The sequence below is a fragment of the Ctenocephalides felis genome, unplaced genomic scaffold (genome assembly GCF_003426905.1).
Source record: "Ctenocephalides felis isolate EL2017-DRISC unplaced genomic scaffold, ASM342690v1 CF-g0.4_SCAFFOLD_00845, whole genome shotgun sequence".
Taxonomy (NCBI): Eukaryota; Metazoa; Arthropoda; class Insecta; order Siphonaptera; family Pulicidae; genus Ctenocephalides; species Ctenocephalides felis.
Window position 1 is genome coordinate 4,466,426 of NW_020536999.1, and position 13,363 is coordinate 4,479,788.

Consider the following 13,363-nt stretch of genomic DNA (forward strand, 5'->3'; position numbering starts at 1 on the left):
TTCAGTGGCGATTTATTAAAGTCATAATATAAGTACTTTTTGAATATAAGTCGAATTATTATAAGAAGCCCTCTGTAGTTTAATTTAGATAGGTATAGTTAGACATATTTTCAGTTCATCACATACATACTCATATAAATAACGTTACTATATCTGTTTAGGTCGGCACAATGTTCGTCGAAGACATCGTCGCATCCTGGTGGAAAATCCTATTGACATTATGCTGTTCTATGTTGGTTTGCCTTTGCTACATCGTCCTGATGAGATGGCTGGCTGCACCCATGGTCTGGTTTTCCATATTTGGAGTTCTGTGTATGCTGGCATTTGGTAAGATACAACAACTACAAGACTTTCATATCATTTGGTACTCAAAAATTTATATATATATATATATATATATATCTTATATATAAAATTCTTATGTAACTATGTATGAATGGTTAATCCTCCTAAACTATAATTCGGATTTTCATGAATCTACCTGAAGTTTGTTCGGGAAATTTTCTAGAATTATTAGATTCATAGAAATATAGTTAGATTGTAGAAATAAATGGACAAAATTACGAAAAACCGCTTATCATTGTTTGCCCTTGAAAATGTTTAAGGCATGGTTTGACATTAAAACAAATGAAGACTGTCATTTGCCAAACATTTCCATTCACTTATAGGCTAAAAAAATATTAAAATATAATATATTTATGATTATGAATAAAAAAAATGTAATGACTACATTATTATTGCCAAAAAGCAGCTGAGATGTGCCAAAAATTAAAATAATATAAGATTTACAGTCACCATGCGTCTGTCAGTGATTGCACATCAAACTTAGCCTATAATTCACTTTGACTGATTATTATTTTCTAACTTATAAATGCAGTCGTGTTTTGCCTCACTTTACTAAATCACGATACAAAAATAATTTACTTATTCAAACAATTATTTAGAAGTTTCATTGTGTCAAAAATTGATATGTTTGGCATTGAATACGAAATATTTACTCAAGACAATAGAGCATTTTGGGTCTGAATATTTCTAATGTGCTCCAATTTGCATGAAATTTTGGAATTAGGTTCATCTTACTCTCAAGTAAAAATAATTTAGAATCATTTGCCACTTTCCGAGGGGATGACATCCCTTTTTAGTGGTGCACTTGTATCTCTTTCAAACTAACGTCGGATATCGATAAAAGAACTAATTAGAAGAGAAAATGTTTTTCAAAAAAGAAATTATTTTTCAAGTTACTGGCTACTGAAAATTTGTTGTTTTTTGCGTTTTTCATCGTTTTTTGCAAATATTTCTAAAAATATACATTTAAACGAAAATAATGTAATGAACAAAATATCAATTAAAATCCTAATAAATCGGAGTTCTATAAATTGTTCTAGGAACAATATTAGGCTAGATATGAAAATGGTGTTTTATAGTACTCAAAATAAGCTTTAAAATGAGTACTTCTGCGTGTAAAATGAGTGAGCCATCATGCAAATAAAAGACGCATACAATACTTTTTTTTCATTTAAAGCAAATAGTTTTTGAGTGCCATTTCCACCAAAATTAAAAGTAATCGTATTCCCTCTAGAATCAACTTGGTTTAAGAGATTTTGACGGATTCTAGAAAATACCATAACTTTATAGTGCAAACGATTTCCAAAAACCTCATGATTTCATGAAAAAAAATCTATTTGAAAAAATAAAAGATACGTATAAAGGTATATAAATGAAAATTCAAGGTCTTTTTCTGACTAATTATTGCTCTTTATTATTTTTCTGTTACACAAATGTTGATAATGTCCAACCAGAGTGTCTTTCGAGTCCTTCAATCCTTTTCCGTTTCAAAATAAGAGAAGTTACGATAAAATTTATGATAGAGAAAGTTGTAGCTCATTTAATTACCTTTAAAATAGTATATGACAAGTTTTGATAAAATCAGAATTAAAGGAGTTCTAATTCATTTAATCCGGTGGATAGTGACGAAGTGCAAATTGTTTTCAATTAGCCTATTTCCGACACACGCTTTTTTCCTCTTTATTTACTGCAATAATTTTGTTGATTGTAGGTTGAATAGAGCACATGTGAACAGGATTTGATAAATTAATACACTTCAAATATAAAATTAAGTAATAATGTATATTGAATTATTAGTGAAAAAAAATTAGATCGTAAATTACTAAAAGCCAGTTAAAATATGTCACGTAATTATAAAAATTATAGGCAACATTATTAAAGCAATCATTTTGGATAGAAAAGTCCAAGGTGATATTGTACCTATACCGCGAATGCTATATTTTATGAATTTGTTATACCTTTTAAAAGACTTTAATTTTCAAAACGTTTATCTTATGCTATAAATCACAAAGGCAGACGATGATTTTTTGTGTGATAAATTTGGAAAATCAATGTTTTAGTCGTGAATAAACAAAAAATCATTGATTTATACATCTACAGGTATGACTGAAAAATTGTATAACCCTTGGCATTTAAATAAATTGAGCTATTGGAAATAAATTTGCATTGTATAATTTTAATATACAATTTCATATTTGTTAAATGGATAATTAAAGTGTTAACTGTAGGAATTGAGAATAATCATTTTATTTGAAACAGTTTTACATTCAACATCACTCATATATTGGTGTAAATAGTAATTCGAACACCAATAATGATTATTTTTAACTGATCTGTATAAATATTAGTATAGGATATTAAAAACGTAGATGTGGGTACAGGACAACGTCTGTCGGTTCATCTAATATATATATATATATATATATATATATATATATATATATATATTTATATATTTATATATATATATATATTTTGTAGAGTTTCGAACAAGAATCCAAAAATAATACAAAATAAAAAACAAGAAAAGTTTTTAAAAAAACAATTTCTTTATTTAATTATTTGTTTATTGTCGACGTTTCGGAACTAGGTACGTTCCATCTTCAGGACATCTGTCAAGAAACATGGTCTTGATGAGATTTTAGCAAACAATATGTTTAGGAAAAGAAAATAGATTTTTCTTAATTAATGAATTAATTGTAAAAAAAATATAATAATGTACAGAAATATGATAATATGTTCAAAATGAAAATGATAAAAATGATAAAAATAAATGAGACATTTTGAACATATTATCATATTTCTGTACATTATTATATTTTTTTTACAATTAATTCATTAATTAAGAAAAATCTATTTTCTTTTTCTAAACATATTGTTTGCTAAAATCTCATCAAGATCATGTTTCTTGACAGATGTCCTGAAGATGGAACGTACCTAGTTCCGAAACGTCGACAATAAACAAATAATTAAATAAAGAAATTGTTTTTTTAAAAACTTTTCTTGTTTTTTATTTTGTATTATTTTTGGATTCTTGTTCGAAACTCTACAAAATATACACAAATCCAAGACTACCATTCAATATATATATATATATATATATATATATATATATATATATCGATTTTTTATCACAGGTACGTACTTAACGTTCAGGAACTACATACGTTTAAAACATTCTGATATTGAACGTTCTGTGGCAAATACGAATATCAAAAATGCCGTCAAAAATATTTTTGATAAAGAAGGCTACTGGTTGACTTTAGGAATCATCTTGGCTATTTTATTCGTAATATTGCTCCTGGTCGTCATATTCTTGAGAAAGAAAATTGTCGTGGCCATTGCCCTTATTAAGGAAGGCAGCAGGTAAAAGGGTAAAGGAAATTTTAATTACAAGACAAGTTTGTTGCAATTGTTTTATTTTTTTCAGGGCCGTGAGTTCTGTAACTACAACCCTGGCTTTTCCAATATTTCCCTGGATTTTCCAAACTTTGGTTATAGCTTATGCTGTAGTTATAGCCTTGCATCTTTCATCGATTGGAGAACAAGATTTCAAAATTGTGGGAATGACTGACGACTGGTCTTGCAGTGGCGAAGCAGTAGGATACAAGGTAAATAAATGAACTAGTGGTGTATGGCATCGTGCCTTAAGGAAAATTGCTGGAACTTCCCGTAGCGTAATGAAACATTCGAGAAATTTTAAACGTTTTCAAATATATTATTACAAATGCTGTAACACTTTCATTATTTTTGCTATCTTGTTACACCTGAACAAATCAAATGTAAATCATAAATCAATTATTACATTAACAATCGTCATTTCATTTCGAATTCAATTAAAAAAAAAAATGGTTGTCTAATTTGCACAAAATTGAAAAAGTGCTCCCGTATAGTCACAGTCTAAACGCATTTGCAAATAATTTTGTGCGACATTTTCACTTATACTGTGCTTAGCTTGGCGGCATTTTTACATTTTTCAATAGTTTTTTCACAAAATTGGAAAAGTGTTCCATACAGAAACAGTCTAAACGCACTTGGGTAAACATTTGTACCAGAGTGGCGCTTAGACTGTGCTTAGCCTGGGTAATTTTTTGAATTTTTAATTCAAAATTACAAAAATATTTTAAGGAAAATAAAAAAAGATGTTAGAATTTTTTATCCTCAAAAGCAATTGTTTTGTCAATACAAGCAGAAAGTTTTTTAGATCATTCAAATCGGACGCTTAGTTCACTCAAAAACTGCCAATTTTTGCATATCTAGCTACGTATTTCCAAAATGGTTGGGCCTGCCTTTGCGAAAAACTAATTACCACTTCTCCACATCATAACGAATTGAATGTTTTTTGAATCATTCAAATTGGATGCTCCGTTCTGTCAAAAACACGATTTCTATTTTCTGCACTCTTTGCTCCGTATCTACAAAGCGAATAAATCTGCTTTGCCAAAAAACTAATCAGCACATCTCCTTATCAATAGGAATCGAATGTTTTTTGAATCATTCAAATCGGTTGAACCGTGCGCGCGAAAAAATGGACGAAAAATTATGTCCGCACATACATACACTATTTTTTCTAAAGTATGCCAAAATGTTCAGAAACCTTCTGAAACGTGAAGATATGCCAAAAATTTTCAATTTCGATTTTTTGACAATTACAATAACACCTTACGGGAAGTTAATTATCAATTATTAATTTTTAACTTCCCGTAGAGGAAGTTATAGTAATCGCAAAAAAATCGAAAATGAAAATTTTTATATATCTTTACGTTTCAGAGGTTTATGAACATTTTGGCATACCTTAGAAAAAATGGGATGTATATGCGGATACAAATTTTCGTCGACGATTTTGGGAACACGGATCAACCGATTTGAATAATTCAAAAAACATTTGATTTGTATTGATAAGGAGACGTGCTGATTAGTTTTTGGCGAAGGCAGGTCTAGCCGTTCCGAAGATACGGGGCAAAAAGTGCCAAAAACGGTACCTCCGTTTTTAAGAGAACGGAGCGTCCAATTTGAATAATTCAAAAAACATTTTACTTGTATTGACAAGATATGTAGAATTGATCAAATTTTCATCTAGCGGTTTCGGAGATCTAATGAAAAAAGTAAAAAAAATGCTATTCGGCGGTTAAAAATGATCATCAGACATACGCACATCAAATTATCAGATATTTTATAGAGATTTTAACAATAAGTATAATTTTTTTTTTATTTCTATGGGTTCCGTACCAATGCTTATGCGTTAGGCGGCGGCGCGGCACTTGCGAGCTTTGACATTTCATCTCTGCAGTTCAAGCAGTGCGATTGCTTTGAAAAAAAGTTCAGAATTTCCAAAATATGTCAAAATGAAGAAAACATTTTTTTTCAAAAATTTTTTTTGTTTTCAAAAAAAAAATTTTTTTTCTCAAATTTTTTTTTTCAAATGAAATTTTTTTTTTTTTCAATAAAAAGTAATTTTTTGTCAAATTTATAGTTTCTCAAAAATCTATTTTTTTTAAGTAATTTTTTTTCAAAAATGTTAATCGTTTTTAAAAAAATAATAATTTTTGGTACGGGAAGTTCCAGCATTTTGCCTTAAGGCACGATGCCCCAATTGCCTTAAGACAGAATTCCACTTACAGCTAGTTTTTACTATAATTGGTTATTTTTAATATAGTTCATGTCCCAAGTTAGATATAAATGCACACTATGAACAAATAAAATTTCAAATCGGTTTAGTAGTTTAGAAGTCCATTTAAGACAAAAATCGTGACACTTATATAAAGTACATGAGACCCTAAATTTTCACGTTCTTTTCATTAACCCCTATTTTGTAATAATTATACACTCTACAAACTGAAACCGTTGACAAATTTAACAAAAATATAATAGAGATGAGACGAAAGTCAGAGTCCAATTTGCTCCATGTCTTTTCTTTGTTCAAGAAGAAATGTTGTTGGGTTATCTTATTAATAGACATGAATATTGTATTCATTACAGAATAATGTATCGTGTACTCCAGAACTGTTCAACAGATATTGCACACGAAGATTCAATAATCATCCCGATGAATTTGCTACGTGCCATTTGAAGGGCATCGACAATCCACCACAAGTTGGATGGTTCCATGGTAAGTGATATATATACATATATATATATATATATATATATATACTAGCTGACCCGGCAAACGCTGTTTTGCCATCAAAAACATTTTGCGGCTTTGCAGAAGTTCTTATAATAAACAAGATATATTTATAATGATGTGGAAGTTGTAATGTATAATAAAAGTATAAACTCCCAACGTATAAAAATATATAAAATTTATTCATTATAAAATATTACTCATATGAAAAATATAAAAATGACAAGTACCATTGTTTTTTACAAATCATGACTAGCCTGCTTGATCCCCACAATGATATTATATTTTTATTACACAAATTTCTTTACATTTCGATAATTATAAATATCAGATTTTTTACTTTTGCATTTAATTTAAAAATATTAAATGTCAATTTCATATATCAAATATGCACTAAATTTTTAAATGCCAAAATATTTCCTTCTTGATCGAAATTTAATATAATATGATATAATTTATATCTATAATTTGATTGCCAATATTGCCTATAACATAACTTGGAATAATTAATTTATTTATATCTTATTGAAGTCGTTAAAAATTCATTTTTTTTGAACTGTCAGAATTTTGTTTATGATTAATGTTAAATTCAATATGTTGCGTTTTTATTGTGACCTATAATGTTTTAATCACTTATCATATAAATTTTCGACTATAAATTGATATTCATACTATCCCTGAAACTAACATGGATAAAGTTGTGAGAAATCAGAGTCCAAATCTATTAAATGTTTGATTTTTGGCACTTTTATTAATATTTTATCAATTTTCGTACTGTAAAATAATGGATGATTATTTATCAAAATTGTAATATTTAGATATATTTAGATGATTTAGATGATTTAGATAATTTTAGATGCATATACTATCTGTTTTGGCATAGCAATTAGTTTTTTCTTTATTTGAAATCAAGTGAAACATAAATATATTTATTTGATATTTTTCGATAAATATCCGATTTATGACATTGTTTTCAATTATTTTTAATTTATTTTGAATTAGCAAATGTCAAAAAATATAATTAAAATATTCATTAAATGTTGTCTATAAATAATATGTCATTTAATAAGTATTATTTATTACTTTGGTGCTTAAAATATTCTTTCTGTCAAATATAAATCGTAAATCTATTTATATAATTATTTTCATAAATACTGACAAATGACATTTGACGTTTTTTGTGTCAACATTTATTTTAATTTATTTATTTTTAATTAGATTTAAAACTATAAATTGTGATTTTGAATATAGCATTTCATCTCATTTCATTTTTCAAAAATCATAGATCTTTTTTTTCTTGAATTTTCCATAAATTTTGACATTTGTCATTTTAGTGTTTTGTTTTTTTTTGGTCATTTTCTGTCAAAATTTTTAGAAATTTATAAAAATTATGTATTTATATTTCAAATTTACTTTTCAAAATTTCCTATAACCTAAGTTGGATATATTTGCACACGATAAGTCAATAAAATTTAAAATCGGTTCAGTAGTTTGGGCGTCCATCGCGAACCAACATCGTGACACGAGATTTATATATATATATATATATAGATAGATATATATACATATATATATATAACTATTACTACACCCGTTTTTATTTTTTAGCTTACAACGTGTTAGGATTTTTCTGGGTGCTGTTCTTCATATCAGCTTTGGGTGACATGATTTTGGCTGCAACTTTTGCAACATGGTACTGGACTTTTAATAAAGATGATGTGCCTTACTTTACCTTGACAGCAGGACTTATGAGAACGATAAGGTAATATCGACTGATATCATCAGTATTAGGGAATGCAATACCGATGGAAAATTTCAATACCGGTATTTCGGTAATTTTTCACTTCAAAACCGGAATATCGGTGAATTACCGGTATTTTTATTATCTTAAACAAACGTAAACAAAATTGAAAGTTACTAGTATAAATATAAAAAATGTATATACAACTACAACTATATTCAACTAAACAATAAAATAGAACAATAAGTTTATGTTTTTAAATAATATTTTAACAAAATTATATCCAATATAATTAATTCATTATTACTATCGAGTATATTGAGTACTTTTCATCAAAAACAAACTTATAAGTAAGAATGACAAAAAACTCATAAAAGATCATATTACATTATTATAATAAACTGTATTCTCTGTATCCGATGTGTTAAATTAGCATAATCTTCAATATTTAAAAAAAAATTCTACACTAATTTAAGATCGGATACCTTGTCGAGATAAATAATAAGTTACTATTATTGTTGAGCATTGTTATTTAAAACAATGTGATGGTTCTATAGTATTTTCAAACTTCGAAAAATAATATTTAATAATTGTAATAAAAAACAAAAATATTTAGTAATTATCATAATAATTATGTATAAAGTTAGAAAAAAATAAAGATTACGCAGAGGTAATCTGTATGATATAAAATATTTTGGCGCAAATATCACTTAAGAAACCGTTACATTTTTACATAAGATGAAACAAACATCATTATCTATCAGTCCAATTCTATTTATTGTAACACGATATGTAGCCCTTAGTAAAGCAATAAATATTCAGTTTAATGACGAGTTGAGATAATATTTGACATTTGTTTATCCTATAGAATCACTTGAAGATATAGCTGTTTATGTGATTATCGAATTTAAAGATAAATTTGTTCTGAGAATAAACTTCAGTGTGTTATGTATCAAATAGCGCTTATGTAAAAATACAGAAAATACCAGTATTTTTGGGGTAAATACCGGTATTTTTGGGGTAAATACCGGTAAAAATACCGCCGAAAAATCGGGCGGTTTACCGGTAATTCGGTAATTCGGTATACCGGTATTGCATTCCCTAATCATTATCAGTTTTCTTCATAATCGTTTCTTTAAATATATTTTACAATTTTTAATTATGTATTATTTTTAATATTTTAGGTATCATTTGGGTACTTTAGCCTTTGGTTCGCTGATTTTAGCAATATGTCGAATAATCAGAGTTATTTTGGAGTACATCGACCAGAAGTTGAAGAAATTTGATAATCCTTGCACTCGATGCTTGCTGTGCTTTTTGAAATGCTTCTTTTGGTGTTTGGAGAATTTTATTAAATTTATCAACAAGTGAGGAAACTGAAATACACACACACACACGCACACACACAGATATATATATATATATATATATATATATATATATATAAGAGTATAAATATATGCAATTATTGTTTTTTTACAGAAATGCTTATATAATGTGTGCAATCCACGGTAAGAATTTCTGTGCAAGTGCTAGAGACTCCTTTGCACTAATTTTGCGAAATTGTACGAAATACATAGTCGTCGATAAGGTAAGATATATATATATATATATATATATATATATATATATATATATATATTTCTCCAATTTTCATTTACAATTTTAGACTACCGAGTTTGTGTTCTTCATGTCAAAAGTGTTAATAAGCGCCGGAATGGGGGCCCTATCATATTTATACTTCGGTAACGACTGGGCCCAATTAAATGACGACTCCTTGCATTATGGATACGCCCCTGTGATTTTGGTTGTCATCGGGACATTCTTTATAACATGCGTCTTCTTCGGTGTTTATGATATGGCTGTCGATACTTTACTTTTGTGCTTTTGTAAGTATAAATAATATTTAAGACTAAGGGACAGATTCTGCCGCATAATAGAAAAATTTTATGGCAAGGCCATTGTATTAAGAAGATATTGACAGAAGCCATGCGGTTGCTGTGCAGTTAGGCCTATTTCTCAGGTTGTCAGATAGAAAATCTAACCTAGAAACGATGTTACATAACTAGTGTTAGAAGTATCGAGGCAAAAGATCGATATTGAGACACTTTAAAAAGTATCTAATCAAAATATCGATGCCAAAAAAATATTGTGGCGAAAGTATCGATAGTACTCAATATCGAATTTTGAGTACTTTTCATAAAAAACAAACATAAGTGCAAAAAAGATCTAAAACTCATTAAATATCATATCACAATATTAGAATAAATTCTATTGCTTGTATCTGATGTGTTAAATCAGAATCATTTTCAATATTGTAAAATTTTAACAGTAATTTTTCAATACTACTTTCAAATTCTATAATTTTTCAAAAAAAAGACAAGTAATAATAGTTGAGTATTTTTGATTAAAACAATATAATAGTCTGATACTATATTTAAAAAGCAATACATTTTAAGTATTTTTAAGTACAAAAATAATATGTTTAATATTTTTAACTAAAATAATATTTTATAATTTGCAACTTTAAAAAGCCGTTACATGTTAACATAAAAGTGCAATATGAAGCTCTTTGGAAAGCAATAAACATTCATTTTAATGACGGTCAAGATAATATTTCGACACTTGTAGAAAAACATCCCTTCGGAGCGATGAGATTTAAAGTTTAAATGGTTCCGAGAAACTCAAACCCATATGTTTGCATGTTGATATTCAAAAATTTTCATTACATTAGTATTTTGCGTAAAAAAGAATCGAAATATAATTATTTCAAATAATAATACTCATCCATTCCAATATATTAGTATTTTGCGTAAGAAAGAATCGAAATATAATTATTTCAAATAATAATAATCATTCATTTCAATATATTAGGCTGTCAAATATCTCCCTTCCGCTTTTTTGCTATTGGTTTATAATACAAAAAGGCGGAAGGGAGATATTTGACAACCTAATATTAGTATTTCGCGTAAAAAAGAATCGAAATATAATTATTTTAAATAATAATACTCATCCATTAAAATATATTAGTATTTTGCGTAAAAAAGAATCGAAATATAATTATTTCAAATAATAATAATCATTCATTTCAATATATTAGGTTGTCAAATATCTCCCTTCCGCTTTTTTGCTATTGGTTTATAATACAAACAGGCGGAAGGGAGATATTTGACAACCTAATATTAGTATTTCGCGTAAAAAAGAATCGAAATATAATTATTTCAAATAATAATACTCTTCCATTTTAATATATTAGTATTTTGCGTAAAAAAGAATCGAAATATAATTATTTCAAATAATAATATTTATCCATTTCAATATATTAGTATTTCGCGTAAAAAAGAATCGAAATATAATTATTTTGAATAATAATAATCATCCATCACAATATATTAGTATTTTGCGTAAAAAAGAATCGAAATATAATTATTTCGAATAATAATACCCATCCATTTCAATATGTTAGTATTTTGCGTAAAAAAGAATCGAAATATAATAAACGCAAAATACTAATATATTGAAATTGATGAATATTATTATTTGAAATAATTATATTTCGATTCTTTGTTACGTAAAATACTAATATTAGGTTGTCAAATATCTCCCTTCCGCTTTTTTGCTCTTGGTTTATAATACAAAAAGGCGGAAAGGAGATATTTGACAACCTATTATATTGAAATTGGTGAGTATTATTATTTGAAATAATCATACTTCGATTGTTGAATATGTTTTAATAAAACATTTAAGGTACTTTAAAAAGCCATTTCATTTTACATAAGAGTAATTAATAAACATTTTTATTTATTAGTGTGGTCATATGCATTTTAGGGTTTTGAGCAATAAATTCTGAGACTAATGACCCTTCGGGATCATTTTTTAACACTTTTTTGAACAATTATGACCACCTAGAGAGACTATTGCTTTGTATTTGGCAATGAGTGGTGTTAATAGATTACGCTGTCGATTCTTTTTGAATACTATCGACGAAAAGAATCGATATCGGCAAATAGATCGAGCTAAAAAATCGATAGCAAAAGTACTCACTATCGACCGCAAAGTATCGATATTTACTCAGTACTCGATATTTCGTTCTAACACTATACATAACAGGGTCTTTCTGATCCAGCTTCATTTTCTATTATGCGGCAGAATAGGTCCCTAAATAAGTAAGTTGATTATATTTTATTTATTTTTCTCTTTAGTGGAAGACAGCGAACGAAATGATGGATCACCTGAAAGACCTTATTACATGTCGAAAGAGCTTATGAAGATTTTAGGCCGAAGGAACAAAGTCGTCGAGGACTAGATTTTACATCTTTCAGCCAACTTCCAAATTTTACCGATTAATTTGAATTTATTTTAATTTATTACCCGAGTGGAAGATTGCTCAAACAAACAATCGAAAATTATGTTATTGATTCATACAAATTTTGCATTATAGTTACCATAAGAATTGAATTTATATATTATATATACGGTAAGTTTAAATATAAATATGTATTTATTTTACTATTCAAATACTAAGTGTCTTAAATGTGAAATGATGCTCAAATTATATTGTAGCTTCGAATGAGATAAGAATTTTTATAAAGCTCAATATAATATATTAGGTTGTCAAATATCTATCTCCCTTCCGCCTTTTTGTATTATAAACCAAGAGCAAAAAAGCGGAAGGGAGATATTTGACAACCTAATATATACGGGGTGTCCCAGAACTCAACGCCAAGAAAGATAAAAAAATAGAAAAAATATTAGATCGTTTTGAAAGTTATGAGCTTTTAAATGCAACCTGGAGCTTTAGTCAAACTGTGACTATTTTTTGATTATTTCTGTTTAATTTTTATCATTTTTACGGAATTTTAAAAACTACGAATACTTATAAACTGCGAATTTCAAGTTTTAAAAATCTGTCGACTTTGCAAGGACTTTGTTTTAAAAAATCCTCTAAAGTGTCTTAGTAAAAATATGAGTAAGGAAATAAAAATTTCAAAAAATGCAATGCAATCTGTAGCTTTGGTAAAACTGTAACTATTTTTTGATTATTCTGTTTAATTTTTATCATTTTTACGGAATTTTAAAAAAACTACAACTATTTAATAAATTGCGAATTTTAAGTTTTTAAAAATCTGTCGACTTTTCAAGGACTTTATTTT

General features: G+C 27.4%; 1 protein-coding gene across 1 annotated transcript in view; it reads left to right on the forward strand.

The window, feature by feature from the left end:
- The window catches only part of LOC113373346 (CTL-like protein 2), a 52,619-nt gene extending 40,040 nt beyond the window's left edge, over positions 1-12,579 (forward strand). Inside the window, exons 7-15 of the mRNA XM_026613657.1 lie at positions 162-327; positions 3,483-3,711; positions 3,776-3,956; positions 6,325-6,454; positions 8,078-8,231; positions 9,395-9,577; positions 9,693-9,801; positions 9,880-10,099; positions 12,413-12,579. Coding sequence (XP_026469442.1) covers positions 162-327; positions 3,483-3,711; positions 3,776-3,956; positions 6,325-6,454; positions 8,078-8,231; positions 9,395-9,577; positions 9,693-9,801; positions 9,880-10,099; positions 12,413-12,516 — 1,476 coding nt within the window. The 3' untranslated portion in view covers positions 12,517-12,579. The remainder of the gene's footprint in view (positions 1-161; positions 328-3,482; positions 3,712-3,775; positions 3,957-6,324; positions 6,455-8,077; positions 8,232-9,394; positions 9,578-9,692; positions 9,802-9,879; positions 10,100-12,412) is intronic.
- Positions 12,580-13,363: the final 784 nt, after the last annotated feature.